Source organism: Lipotes vexillifer, unplaced genomic scaffold, assembly GCF_000442215.2.
Source record: "Lipotes vexillifer unplaced genomic scaffold, Lipotes_vexillifer_v1.1 scaffold897, whole genome shotgun sequence".
NCBI lineage: Eukaryota > Metazoa > Chordata > Mammalia > Artiodactyla > Lipotidae > Lipotes > Lipotes vexillifer.
Genome location: NW_006785587.1, coordinates 263,917 through 279,462, shown reverse-complemented (window position 1 = coordinate 279,462; position 15,546 = coordinate 263,917). Strand labels below are relative to the sequence as shown.

Below are 15,546 nucleotides of genomic sequence, written 5' to 3'. Positions count from 1 at the left end.
CCCAAAAAAAAAAAAAAAAAAAAAAAAAGATTATCACTCTGACGAGCTCAACATGCAAAACATTAAATAAAAAAGTAAGATGAAAAACTGATTATGTCGTATGTTAACTGTGATAAGATGTGTCAAAACTGTATGTAAAGAAAATATATCATCATTTCTCCAAATATCTATCATTGGCGATTCATTGCTTACTTCTACTTTCTGCATTTTATATTTTAAAATGAACCTGGGAAAGACAGATTTATTATTGTAACACCTCAAATTACTAACTATATGCAGAATTGGAGAATATTTCTTTTCTTGATTACAACCACTCATTTAAATTAAAATTATTTTCCAAAGTAAAGCTTTTAGGGAGTACCTTTGCTAGTATAGAATTAGAATTTATTATGTCTCGTCATAAGAGAATGTTTACAAGACTATTTACAGGTTATTTAAATAAATATTAATAGTATTTTAAATTGAAAGTTAATATTATGTGGTTTACAGAATGACTTTCCATGTCATCTCATTTAATCATCACAAAAATAATAATCCTTTAGAACAGATGTTTTTGTCCTACCCTTTAAAAAAGCACAATAGGAAGCTTGAGAGATTAGCCAATTTATCAGCTTGGTGAGAGGCCAGTCTGGAACATGAGATCATCAGATGCCTGGGCCCACGCCATGTGCACTGAAGTTCTCAAGGTATAAATAAGATGTAAAAATGTTCTAGACTAAATTGGCGCCTTGCTGTCAGTGCAGTAGAGTTGAATGTGTTTATGCCAACAGGGTAGTTTGATTTTTTTTTTATTTGTTGAGAATGAGAAAATCTAGAAGTTGATTTGGTCCCATAGTAATGTGGGGATGGAGTCCCTTTCCTTTTCTAAGCCATGTTCCAAAAATGTCCAGGGTACTCTGTCTAAAAGTCTTACCTTTGTTTGTAGAAGCTGTAATTTTGGTGGCAAGTTTTTCTGCAATTACTAGGGCCCCTCCCCATCATTTGTATTGTTGAGGTGTGTGTTGCCAAATATTGGGGTTGTCTCCAGTGTGGTGGGGCTGAAAGTGTATCATTCCTAAGAGGTTTTATGTCTAACAGCTAATCTGTCCAAAGACACCAGGTTAGTCCTACAGTCTTTCAGCCTGACTCCTGTAGGTAACAATTTTCATTCTGCTCTAGAAATTAAGATGGGTCAAAATCTCAAATGAACAGTTTGATTTAGATGGGTTTTTGAATGCATACTGAACAAAAGCAGGAGTGGTAGTTATTCATTTAAAAATTACTACTTGTCTTTTTTTATCAAATCTGCCTTTTATAAGTAAGTCAAAAGGAATAGTGAGCTTCCTATATAAGAGGACACTTTATCCCTTATAATCATTTAAGTAGATATTATAACTTTAACCCTATCCCTCATAGAGACCTTCAATGCATGACTAATAGTCAAAGACCTACATTTTATGTGGCTTAGAAGTCAATGTTAGAGCATGAAACCCTCAGTTTTACCTTGATATTTTAAGATAATTTTGGCCACAGACATGCTCATTATTGATGGTGAGGCAAGCTGCAATATTTGGTCAGTTGTTTTTCTCCAAGTAATTGTCCTTGTGTGTGTGTGTGTGTGTGTGTGTGTGTGTGTGTGTGTGTGTGTGTGTCTATTTTAAAGCTCATTCCTCCGTATGTTGTAGATGTACCTGATGCACTGAGTTTGTGTTAAGTGAACTCTGATTTTTCCAGCAGAAAACCACAAAATCACGGTCTAAATCTTATAGTGCTGATGAAGAGGAGGACGCACAGCAGAATCCTGGCAAGGAGACCGGCCAGCTGTACAGGTAAGAAAGCTCTCCATGTTTCTTGCTCAGGCTCCTGGGGCCTCTCCATCCACATCAGCTTGGCTGTTTTAGTTGTACATGTCTAGGAAATCAGATTGCAAGGTAGAGAGCTCTGCAGTGGGACATGTGAAGATCAACAGGATGTGAGATTATAATACATGTCGGGGACTTGTGCTGCCTGGCACGTAGTGAGCTCTTAATAAATGCTGGCTGTAGCAGTTGTCAGGTAAAAGATATCTTCAGAGAAGAGAGAGGGACCACATGAACTAGTACAGAGGGGCTCTCACAGGAGACTGAAGGAGAAGATAGATGACAAGAACATGTTAAGAGTCAGGGATCTGAAATCAGCCAGCCTTCAAACTCTTGTTCCTCCAACTTTAAGATGGGGGCAAGTTAGGCTCCTCATTTGTATCTATTTCTTAGGGTCATTGTAAGGATTAAAGGAATTAAACTATTTAGCTTGATGAGCCCTACTCCAATTAACTAAGTGCTCAAAAATATTAGCCGCTGTTTTCTTTATTATTGCCAGTAGAATTTGGGATGAGTAAAATGGCCAAAATTTTAGAACCCAAATTGTGACACATGATTTGATACAGGATTTTTTATGTATACAGTAAGTCTCAAAAAGGAAAGTAAATTATATCCTTCATAGATAGATAAATATACAAACACGTGCACATGCACACACACACCCCTCTGTGACTTTATCATAAGACTGAAACTAAATGAAATTGGAGGCATAGAGGTCCCATAGGAATGAATCACATTTAGTGTTCACTTAAATTTTATATTTGAGCTTCACTCCAACAGAATGTCCATACATAAAATAGTAACTAATTAGTGAGGGCAAAGGAGCTGTGTATGGTTCCTACCCTTAGAGTACAGAAAATTCAATATGTAGTTACAGTAAAGGATATAAGAGAAATAGAATTACCTTCCAGGAGACCTCTGCTGTGAATATTCTCAAATATAAGTTTGAGAAAGGCTTGACTCTGAATCATATAGCCAGGGAAGCTATCACATGAAATCACGGTGTATGCTGCTCTTAAGTCAATTAGAGATTTGCCCATAATAGCTTTCGAGGCTCAAGCATTGATGATGGTGTCCTTTTGGGACTTCAGTAAACCAATTCAATTTTAAGATAAGGATTAAAAAGAGCTAACTTTATACAGAAGTTCTCTGTGTTATGGAGTGTCCTGGGAGTTTTACTTGTCATTTCTAGGCATCACCTCCCTCACATTGATTTATAATCATTTGCTTTCACAAGACCAGATTTTTACCAATGGCTAGAGAATTTCCTAATTACATGGTAAAGGAGGAAAATGGATTCTTCTTCCCATTGGTTTTTATACCTGTCTATGTGCATGTCTTTCTTGGCAAAATGGGTTGTTGACACACTTTGGCCTTAATTCTTTTGTTGAATGTATATAAGTATCATTACAGTAAGAATTTTTGTCTGATTTGTTCACTATTTTATCTCCAATAGGTGCTCAATAAATATTCACTGAGTGAATAAATCTATACCATCACTATCTAATTCCAGAACATTTTCATCACACCAAAAAGAAACTCTACCATTAGCAGCGACTTTCCATCTCTGTCTCCCCCGGTCTCTGGTACCAACTAATCTACTTTTTGTCTCTATAGATTTGCCTTTTCTGGACATTACATATAAATGGAATCCTACAATATTTGGCCTTTTTTGTCTGGCTCCTTTCACTTAGTATAATATTTCCAAGATTCATCCGTGTTGTAGAATGTATCAGTACCTCATTCCTTTTTATTGTTGAATAATATTCCATTGTATGAATATATTGCATTTCATTTATCTATTCATTAGCTGAAGGATATTTAGGTTGTTTTCACTTTCTGGCTATTATAAATAATACTGCTATGAACATTCATTTCTAAGTTTTTATGTGGACATAGGTTTTTATTTGTCTTGGGTATATACTTAAAAGTGGAATTCCTGAGTCACATGGTAACTGTTTAATTTTTTGAGGAACTGCCAAACTATGTTGGCAAAGCAGTTGTACCATTGAAAATTCCCCAGCAATATATGAGCATTCCAGTTTCTCCTCATCCTTGCCAACACTCATTATTGCCTGCCTTTTTGGTTATAGCCAACCTAGTAGATATGAAGTGGTATCTCACTGTAGTTTGGTTTGCATTTCCCTAATGACTAATGGTGAGCTTCTTTTCATGTTCTTATTGGCCATTTGTGTATCTCCTTTGGTGGGGATTGAAGTTTTTAATGATTATATGTTTTCCTAGAGGAGAAAAATGTGTCTGTGAGGAGAATGTGATAATCTATGGAGAGTTTTACTGTGGCAAAGAGTAAGTAGCAGAATTTGTAAAGTTGTACAGCAGATCCTAGGAGTGGTTTATGGGATACAGAAGATATAGACGTACAGAGAGAGTAAGTAATGGACGTTTGTCTTAAGAAGTTGAAGAATATAGAAAAAGCATAAAGAAGAAATCAAAAATCACTGTACTTATACCTCTAGAAGATAATGACTATGGAAAGTTTGGTGTATTTATCTTTAGATATAGGATTCTTGTGACTGACAGTAGAGTATCCCTACTGCTTTTTAGTCCAGGTTCTCCTTCTGACAAAGCAGAGTGATTCCCTGCTAAATTCTGGTTTACTCCGCAGTTGGGTAATGGTGGGAATCAAGCCCTTCACAATAGAACTCACAAATTCAGGAGAAGAGACTGTGAATAAAGTCTGGCTGAGCGGTGAAAAAAGCCACATGATTATGGTGTTGTGGTGGAGAGAATGCTGAACTAAAAATCACACTTGGTTTCTAATCCTGGCTCCATCAGGAGCAGGTAGGAAAGGTGGAGTAACCAAAAGCCCAAACCTCTTCCAGCTCTAAAATGTCTTGAGTCCTGGTGTGTATTTTACAGGTTGGGCCGCCGAAGGAAAACCATGAAGCTCTGTCGAGAGCTCTCTGATTTGGTTGTGTACACAAACTCCGTGGCAGCCCAGGACATTGTGGATGATGGTAAGGCCTGAGGGTTTTTTCTTCTGGATACACACTCCTGACCTTTCTTTGTCAATTGTTAATTAAACTTTTGTTAATCGGATCATCAGCACACATTTCTGGAACTGTGGAGAATCCAGCTTGAGTGTCAGGAAACTGATTGCTGGTACAATGCTTAGCTCACAGGGAGGGCTCTATTGATTACTTTGCCTAATTGGCTGGAGGTCAGAGAAATTTCCAACAGGGCAGAGGAAGACTTTATTATTATTAAAAAGACAAATGTATCAGAGCAAGGTCTTCCCAGTCTTCAAACTATGGAGACTTGACCTAGTTTGATGGCCAGATCACAGATGGCTGTTCCAAGTGTGAATGACTAGAAGAAAGAGGAAATTAATTGACAAATATAATATCTTGAAACGCCCTGTATTTTCTCATTGAAAATTTTGATCTTGATGAAAATAATTTAATCCACAGATTGCAATTTTAACAACAAGAGCAGAAATTTCAGAAGCATTGACTCTTTCACAGTTTCTTACCCATCAGTTGCCATATGTGGAGTTGAGAAATTCTAGTTACAACTGTTCTTACCCTGAGTTTCCTGTTAGCTGCTCTTTCTCTTCATCCTCTTCCTTTCTCACTTGTATTTTGTTCAGTTAATGGGTGCTTATGAAAATAAAGTGCAGTCATATGGGTTTTCAATCTAATTGTAATTCTAGTGGAAGAGAAATGTACGTCAGAATCTCCCATTTTCTCATGTCTCAGTGAAGGGAAAACAACATTGTGCTGAGTCTTTTTTTTTTTTTTGCTTTTTTTTCTTTAATCTTTATTGGAGTATAACAGCTTTACAATGGTGTGTTAGTTTCTGCTTTATAACAAAGTGAATCAGTTATACATATGATCCCATATCTCTTCCCTCTTGTGTCTCCCTCCTTCCCCCCCTCCCTATCCCAGCCCTCTAGGTGGTCACAAAGCACCGAGCTGATATCCCTGTGCTATGTGGCTGCTTCCCCCTAGCTATCTATTTTAAATATGTCCATGCCACTCTCTCACTTTGTCACAGCTTACCCTTCCCCCTCCCCATATCCTCAAGTCCATTCTCTAGTAGGTCTGTGTCTTTATTTCTGTCTTACCCCTAGGTTCTTCAGGACATTTTGTTTTTCTTAAATGCCATATATATGTGTTAGCATACAGTATTTTTCTTTCTCTTTCTGACTTACTTCACTCTGTATGACAGACTCTAGGTCCATCCACCTCACTACAAATAGCTCAATTTCATTTCTTTTTATGGCTGAGTAATATTCCATTGTATATATGTGCCACATCTTTATCCATTCATCTGATGATGGACACTTAGGTTGTTTCCATCTCCTGGCTATTGTAAATAGAGCTGCAATGAACATTTTGGTACATGACTCTTTTTGAATTATGGTTCTCTCAGGGTATATGCCCAGTAGTGGGATTGCTGGGTCATATGGTAGTTCTATTTGTAGCTTTTTAAGGAACCTCCATACTGTTCTCCATAGTGGCTGTACCAATTCACATTCCAACCAGCAGTGCAAGAGTGTTCCCTTTTCTCCACACCCTCTCCAGCATTTATTGTTTCTAGATTTTTTGATGATGGCCATTCTGACTGGTGTGAGATGATATCTCATTGTAGTTTTGATTTGCATTTCTCTAATGATTAATGATGTTGAGCATTCTTTCATGTGTTTGTTGGCAGTCTGTATATCTTCTTTGGAGAAATGTCTATTTAGGTCTTCTGCCCATTTTTGGATTGGGTTGTTTATTTTTTTGTTATTGAGCTGCATGAGCTGCCTGTAAATTTTAGAGATTAATCCTTTGTCAGTTGATTCATTTGCAAATATTTTCTCCCATTCTGAGGGTTGTCTTTTGGTCTTGTTTATGGTTTCCTTTGCTGTGCAAAAGCTTTGAAGTTTCATTAGGTCCCATTTGTTTATTTTTGTTTTTAGTTCCATTTCTCTAGGAGTTGGGTCAAAAAGGATCTTGCTGTGATTTATGTCATAGAGTGTTCTACCTATGTTTTCCTCTAAGAGTTTGATAGTTTCTGGCCTTACATTTAGGTCTTGAATCCATTTTGAACTTATTTTTGTGTATGGTGTTAGGGAGTGATCTAATCTCATACTTTTACATGTACCTGTCCAGTTTTCCCAGCACCACTTATTGAAGAGGCTGTCCTTTCTCCACTGTACATTCCTGCCTCCTTTATCAAAGATAAGGTGACCATATGTGCATGGGTTTATCTCTGGGCTTTCTATCCTGTTCCATTGATCTATCTTTTTGTTTTTGTGCCAGTACCATACTGTCTTGATTACTGTAGCTTTGTAGTATAGTCTGAAGTCAGGGAGCCTCATTCCTCCAGCTCCGTTTTTCGTTCTCAAGATTGCTTTGGCTATTCAGGGTCTTTTTGTTTCCATACAAATTGTGAAATTTTTTGTTTTCGTTCTGTGAAAAATGCCAGTGGTAGTTTGATAGGGATTGCATTGAATCTGTAGATTGCTTTGGGTAGTAGAGTCATTTTCACAATGTTGATTCTTTCAATCCAAGAACATGGTATATCTCTCCATCTACTTGTATCATCTTTAATTTCTTTCATCAGTGTCTTATAATTTTATGCATACAGGTCTTTTGTCTCCTTAGGTAGGTTTATTCCTAGATATTTTATTCTTTTTGTTGCGATGGTAAATGGGAGTGTTTTCTTGATTTCAGTTTCAGATTTTTCATCATTAGTCTATAGGAATGCCAGAGATTTCTGTGCATTAATTTTGTTTCCTGCTACTTTACCAAATTCATTGATTAGCTCTAGTAGTTTTCTGGTAGCATCCTTAGGATTCTCAGTGTGTAGTATCATGTCATCTGCAGACAGTGACAGTTTTACTTCTTCTTTTCCGATTTGGATTCCTTTTATTTCCTTTTCTTCTCTGATTGCTGTGGCTAAAACTTCCAAACCTGTGTTGAATAAGAGTGGTGAGAGTGGGCAACCTTGTCTTGTTCCTGATCATAGTGGAAATACTTTCAGTTTTTCACCATTGAGGATGATGTTGGCTGTGGGTTTATCATATATGGCCTTTATCATGTTGAGGTAACTTCCCTCTATGCCTACATTTTGGAGGGTTTTTATCATAAATGGGTGTTGAATTTTGTCAAAAGTTTTCTCTGCATCTATTGAGATGATCATATGGTTTTTCTCCTTCAGTTTGTTAATATGGTGTATCTCATTGACTGATTAACGTATACTGAAGAATCTTTGCATTCCTGGAATAAACCCCACCTGATCATGGTGTACGATGCTTTTAATGTGCTGTTGGATTCTGTTTGCTAGTATTTTGTTGAGGACTTTTGCATCTGTATTCATCAGTGATATTGGCCTGTAGTTTTCTTTCTTTGTGACATCCTTGTCTGGTTTTGGTGTCAGGGTGATGGTGGCCTCGTAGAATGAGTTTGGGAGTGTTCCTCCCTCTGCTATATATTGGAAGAGTTTGAGAAGGATAGATGTTAGCTCTTCTCTAAATGTTTGATAGAATTCGCCTGTGAAGCCATCTGGTGCGGGTCTTTTGTTTGTTGGAAGATTTTTAATCACAGTTTCAATTTCAGTGCTTGTGATTTGTCTGTTCATATTTTCTATTTCTTCCTGATTCAGTCTTGGCAGTTTGTGCATTTCTAAGAATTTGTCCATTTCTTCCAGATTGTCCATTTTATTGGCATAGAGTTGCTTGTAGTAATCCCTCATGATCTTTTGTATTTCTGCAGTGTCAGTTGTTACTTCTCCTTTTTCATTTCTGATTCTATTGATTTGAGTCTTCTCCCTTTTTTTCTTGATGAGTCTGGCTAATGGTTTATCAATTTTGTTTATCTTCTCAAAGAACCAGCTTTTAGGTTTATTGATCTTTGTTATAATTTCCTTCATTTCTTTTTCATTTATTTCTGATCTGATCTTTATGATGTCTTTCCTTCTGCTAACTTTGGGGTGTTTTTGTTCTTCTTTCTCTAATTGCTTTAGGTGCAAGGTTAGGTTGTTTATTCGAGATGTTTCCTGTTTCTTAAGGTAGGATTGTATTGCTATAAACCTCCCTCTTAGAACTGCTTTTGCTGCATCCCATAGGTTTTGGGTCATCTTGTCTCCATTGTCATTTGTTTCTAGGTATTTTTTGATTTCCTCTTTGATTTCTTCAGTAATCACTTCGTTATTAAGTAGTGTATTTTTTAGCCTCCATGTGTTTGTATATTTTACACATCTTTTCCTGTAATTGATATGTAGTCTCATAGTGTTGTGGTCGGAAAAGATAGTTGATCAAATTTCAGTTCTCTTAAATTTACCAAGGCTTGACTTGTGACCCAAGATATGATCTATCCTGGAGAATGTTCCATGAGCATTTGAGAAAAATGTGTACTCTGTTGTTTTTGGATGGAATGTCCTATAAATATCAATGAAGTCCATCTTGTTTAATGTATCATTTAAAGCTTGTGTTTCCTTATTTATTCTCATTTTGGATGATCTGTCCATTGGTGAAAGTGGGGTGTTAAAGTCCCCTACTATGAATGTGTAACTGTCGATTTCCCCTTTTATGGCTGTTAGTATTTGCCTTATGTATTGAGGTGCTCCTATGTTGGCTGCATAAATATTTACAATTGTTATATCTTCTTCTTGGATCGATCCCTTGATCATTATGTAGTGTGCTTCTTTGTCTCTTGTAATAGTCTTTATTTTAAAGTCTATTTTGTCTGATATGAGAATTGCTACTCCAGCTTTCTTTTGGTTTCCATTTGCATGGAATATCTTTTTCCATCCCCTTACTTTCAGTTTGTATATGTCTCTAGGTCTGAAGTGATTCTCTTGTATACAGCATATATATGGGTCTTGTTTTTGTATCCATTCAGCCAGTCTGTGTATTTTGGCGGGAGCATTTAATCCATTTACATTTAAGGTAATTATCAATATGTATGTTCCTATTCCCATTTTCTTAATTGTTTTTGGTTTGTTATTGTAGGTCTTTTCCTTCTCTTGTGTTTCTTGCATAGAGAAGTTCCTTTAGCATTTGTTGTAAAGCTGGTTTGGTGGTGCTGAACTCTCTCAGCTTTTGCTTGTCTGTAAAGGTTTTAATTTCTCCATCAGATCTGAAAGAGATCCTTGCTGGGTAGAGTAATCTTGGTTGTAGGTTTTTCTCCTTCATCACTTGAAATATGTCATGCCAGTCCCTTCTGGCTTGCAGAGATTTTGCTGAAAAATTGGCTGTTAACCTCATGGGGATTCCCTTGTGTGTTACTTTTCCCTTGGTGCTTTTAATATGTTTTCTTTGTATTTAATTTTTGACAGTTTGATTAATATGTGTCTTGGTGTGTTTCTCCTTGAATTTATCCTGTATGGGACTCTCTGTGGTTCCTGGACTTGATTAACTATTTCCTTTCCCATATTAGGGAAGTTTTCAACTATAATCTCTTCAAATATTTTCTCAGTCCCTTTCTTTTTCTCTTCTTCTTCTGGAACCCCTATAATTCGAATGTTGGTGCGTTTAATGTGTCCCAGAGGTCTCTGAGACTGTCCTCCGTTCTTTTCATTCTTTTTTTTTTATTCTGCTCTGCAGCAGTTATTTCCACTATTTTATCTTCCAGGTCACTTATCCGTTCTTCTGCCTCAGTTATTCTGCTATTGATCCCATCTAGAGTATTTTTAATTTCATTTATTGTGTTGTTCATCGTTGCTTGTTTCATCTTTAGTTCTTCTAGGTCCTTGTTAAATGTTTCTTGCATTTTGTCTATTCTATTTCCAAGATTTTGGATCATCTTTACCTTCATTATTCTGAATTGTTTTTCAGGTAGACTGCCTATTTCCTCTTCATTTGTTAGGTCTGGTGGGTTTTTATCTTGCTCCTCCATCTGCCATGTGTTTTTCTGTCTTCTCATTTTGCTTATCTTATTGTGTTTGGGGTCTCCTTTTTGCAGGCTGCAGGTTCGTAGTTCCCATTGTTTTTGGTTTCTGTACCCTGTGGCTAAAGTTGGTTCAGTGGGTTGTGTAGGTTTCCTGGTGGAGGGGACTAGTGCCTGTGTTCTGGTGCATGAGGCTGGATCTTGTGTTTCTGGTGGGCAGGTCCACGTCTGGTGGTGTGTTTTGGGGTGTCTGTGGACCTATTATGATTTTAGGCAGCCTCTCTGCTAATGGGTGGGGTTGTGTTCCTGTCTTGCTAGTTGTTTGGCATAGGGCGTCCAGCACTGTAGCTTGCTGGTCATTGAGTGAAGGTGGGTGTTGGTGTTGAGATGGAGATCTCTGGGAGCTTTTCACCGTTTGATATTACGTGGAGCTGGGAGGTCTCTTGTGGACCTGTGTCCTGAAGTTGGCTCTCCCACATCAGAGGCACAGCCCTGACTCCTGGCAGCAGCACCCAGAGACTTTCATCCACACAGCTCAGAATAAAAGGGAGAAAAAGTAGAAAGAAAGAAAGAGAATAAAAGAAAAAAACATAAAGTAAGGTAAAATAAAATTTATTAAAATTAAAAAATAATTATTAAGGGAAAAAAAATTTTAAACTAAAACAACAAACAAAAAAGCGGACGGATAGATTCCTAGGACAAATGGTGGAAGCAAAGTTATACAGACAAAATCTCACACAGAAGCATACACATACACACTCACAAAAAGAGGAAAAGGGGAAAAAATAATAAATCTTGCTCTCAAAGTCCACCTCCTCAATTTGGGATGATTTGTTGTCTATTCAAGTATTCCACAGATGCAGGGTACATCAAGTTGATTGTGGAGCTTTAATCAGCTGCTACTGAGGCTGCTGGGAGAAATTTCCCTTTCTCTTCTTTGTTCTCACAGCTCCCAGGGGCTCAGCTTTGGATTTGGCCCCGCCTCTGCGTGTGGGTCGCGGGAGGGCGTCTGTTCTTCGCGCAGAGAGGACGGGGTTAAAGGAGCCGCTGATTCGGGGGCTCTGGCTCACTCAGGCCAGGGGGAGGGAGGGGTACGAATTGCGGGGCGACTGGCGTGACGTTGCACCAGCCTGAGGCACGCCGTTGCACCAGCCTGAGGCACGCCGTGTGTTCTCCCGGGGAAGTTGTCCCTGGATCCCGGGACCCTGGCAGTGGCGGGCAGCACAGTCTCCCCGGAAGGGAGGTGTGGAGAGTGACCTGTGCTCGCACACAGGCTTCTTGGTGGCGGCAGCAGCAGCCTTATCGTCTCATGCCCATCTCTGGGGTCCACGCTATTAGCCACGGCTTGCGCCCGTCTCTGGAGCTCCTTTAAGCAGCGCTCTTAATCCCCTCTCCTCGCGCACCAGGAAACAAAGAGGGAAGAAAAAGTCTCTTGCCTCTTCGGCAGCTCCAGACCTTTTCCCGGACTCCCTCCTGGCTAGCCATGGTGCCCTAACCCCTTCAGGCTGTGTTCACGCCGCCAACCCCAGTCCTCTCCCTGCGCTCGACCAAGCCCGAACCTCAGCTTGCAGCCCCACCCGCCCCAGCGGGTGAACAGACAAGCCTCTCGGGCTGGTGAGTGCCGGTCGACACCAATCCTCTGCGCGGGAATCTCTCTGCTTTGTCTTCCACACCTCTGTTGCTGCGCTCTCCTCCGTGCCTGTGAAGCTTCCCCCCTCTACAGCCCACAGTCTCCGCCTGCGAAGGGGCTTCTGGTGTGTGGAAACCTTTCCTCCTTCACAGCTCCCTCCCACTGGTGCAGGTCCCGTCCCTATCCTTTTGTCTCTGTTTATTCTTTTTTCTTTTGCTCTACCCAGGCACTTGGGGGAGTTTCTTGCCTTTTGGGAGGTCTCAGGTCTTCTGCCAGCATTCAGTAGGTGTTCTGTAGTAGTCGTTACACGTGTAGATGTATTTCTGATGTATCTGTGGGGAGGAAGGTGATCTCCACGTCTTACTCTTCCGCCATCTTCCCCCTGTCAATCTTTGTTTTTGTTGACTGCCTGTGCTGAGTCTTATGTCCTCACAACCTCCAGGATTCTTTCCTCAGATCTTTATTTTTTTCCCCCATTCAACAAGTGTATCTTTTTCTACCTGCAGATTTTCTTCCCTTTGGTGTTGATTCCTTCTTTAGATGGTGACAATTATTTTAAAAAAATAATTTCACATGTGAGAACATGAGAACCTGTAGGATTCTCAGCAAGTGAACATCACATTCTTTTTTTTTCCAGATTCTTTTCCGTTATAAGTTATTACAAGGTATTGAATTTAGTTCCCTGTGCTACACAGTAGGACCTTGTTCTTTATTTTATATATAGTAGTGTGTATATATTAATCCCAAACTCCTAATTTATCCCTCGCCTTTCCTCTTTTGTAACCATAGGCTTATTTTCTGTCTGTGAGTCTATTTCTGTTATGTAAATAAGTTCATTTGTGTCATATTTTAGATCCCATATGTAAGTGATATCATATGATATTTGTCTTTCTCTCCCTGACTTTGCTAGTATGATAATCTCCAGGTCCATCCATGTTGCTGCAAATGGCATTATTTCGTTCTTTTTTATGGTTGAGTAATATTCCATTGTATATATGTATCACATCTTCTTTATCCATTCCTCTGTTATGGGCATTTAGGTTGCTTCCATATTTTGGCTATTGTAAATAGTGCTGCAGTGAACATTGTGGGGTGTGTATCTTTTCTAATTAGAGCTTTCATCTTTTCTGGATATGTGCCCAGGAGTGGGATTGCAGGATCATATGGTAATTCTATTTTTAGTTTTTTAAGGAACCTCCATAGTGTTCTCCACAGTGGCTGCACCAATTTACATTCCCACCAACATTGTAGGAGGGTTTCCTTTTCTCCACACCCTCTCCAGCATTTATTATTTGCAGACTTTTTGAGATGACTGTCTGACCAGTGTGAGGTGGTACCTGAACATCACATTCTTATAATATCTGCCCACAGCTAGAAAATAAACTCAGGAAGCATTTTAATGGAGTTAAAGTTATATTTGGTTCATAGAAATATAATTTCTACTACGTGCCTTAGGTAATCATAATCCTATTAGCTTAATGGAAAATAATATTGAGGACTATTTAGGTCTTGAACTTTATCTGTTTTTGTCTTTTGTGTGTGTGTGTGTTAGCCGCAAAATAAGCAGTAGATAATGAAATGCATGTCTCATCCTAATGCAAAGCAACTCAACTCTATTAATATACTAATTGACATGTACCTAATTAGCAAGGTCATCTTATTGATAATGTGGTGTGCGTAAGTTAAGTAGAGAGACAGAGAAAATAGTGGTACTAATTTTAGTGCTACTCTACCTGAATGTGGTTTGTCGAAAAGACTATATTTTCTCTTATCCTGTTCATAGTATTCCTTATCAAAATCTACAAATATGGTCATTTTTAGTATGCTTGAGATATGTAAACTATGCTAAGTTATGTCAGTAAGATATTGATATATGTGATAAGGAAAGAGTCTATATGAGGGAAATCATCAGATTAAGCACTGTAATTCTCTAATTTCTTTGCCTCCCACTTGTGTTTATGACTGTTCCATGTTGTAGAGTGTAGTTGCTAGTCATTTGGCCAGTGTTTAATAACTAAGGCTGTACAACCCTAAGGACAACAAGGGCCCTGGGAGACTGTGTGCATGAATAAACATGCAGAGTCTGGATACAGTTCAGGCTCAGTAAGATTATAATTTACCTCCTTTGTTTCATGGGCCATGTCCCTCAGTCTGGGTTCAGAGCACACACTGGAATGAGAATGAGACTCTGGGCAAGTTTGGATCTTTTTCTAGGCTGGTCTATTCCAACAGGTACCAGATGATATGGGGTGGTCATTTTGGGGGTGGGGTATGGATGTTTGGTGAAGGGGTGGGAGTGGTGGGAGCATTTTAGATGTGGTACAAAAGATAGTACTGGGAGAAAAGGGTAAGATATTAAGTAATTGGAGGTTTACTCCATCATGACCCCCTAACTTGTAGCTTCGTTGTTCCTGGATTAACCCTTTCTGATGATGCTCCAAGCAGAAACTTTAATATAGGCTTCCTTTTTTCTACCTCCCTTTCCTTTTCCATTATTTATAAATCTGGCTAGGTGGATGGCTGTTCTTGTTTCTGAAACTTTTATTTCTTTATGATATTCTTTTGAATTCTTTTTCCATTATTATTCCTTTCTCCTAAATAGGTTTTGTCTGGTTTCATAATTCTATTCAAAGTAAATTTAAAACCTAATTTTTCCTGCTTTGGAATTGGTCTTTTCCCTTTATTTTCTTCGACTCTGAATGCTGTCACTTAATGTGTTTCATATGTATGCTTTTTAGATGAATGTCTTCAAGGAATGTCTCCCTTTTATCAGGAATGAGTTACAAAGATAGTTTTATTTATCCATAGGTGTCTTGATCTCTGGCAAAGCTATTCTGTTTGAATCATGCACCTAGAAAATAATTTTCGTGTCTGTCCTCTTCATACTAGTCAGATAGACATGAAGTAGTGAGATGATTGAATTCTTGGGAGAATATGGGATCCAGAAATAGGCAGTTATCTGAGCAAGATGCACAGCTCTGATCTGAAATGGCAAAAGAGTCCCGAGAGTGGAACTTTATTAGACCTTTCTTACTCAGGAACTGTGGCTGCTCTGGTTGAATTCACTCTTTTGCTCTGCCTTTTATTATGGGTGTAATCGGACATCATTATAAGATCTTTTATGAGTGGTGTTTTCTTTGCAGCATTTCTCACATTTCTGTTTTCTTTGTTAAAAACTTGTAGGAACCACAGGAAATGTGTTATCATTCAGTGAAACAAGAGCACATCAGGTGGTTCA

The 15,546-nt window shown here is 38.6% G+C and overlaps 1 protein-coding gene across 1 annotated transcript in view; it reads left to right on the top strand.

Annotated features, from left to right (window-relative positions):
• PLCH1 (phospholipase C eta 1) overlaps positions 1 to 15,546 on the top strand; it is a 110,578-nt gene that overhangs the window by 79,891 nt on the left and 15,141 nt on the right. The window contains 3 exon segments of the mRNA XM_007457643.1: positions 1,717 to 1,808; positions 4,719 to 4,816; positions 15,492 to 15,546. The exon segment at positions 15,492 to 15,546 is cut by the window's right edge and continues 10 nt beyond it. Coding sequence (XP_007457705.1) covers positions 1,717 to 1,808; positions 4,719 to 4,816; positions 15,492 to 15,546 — 245 coding nt within the window.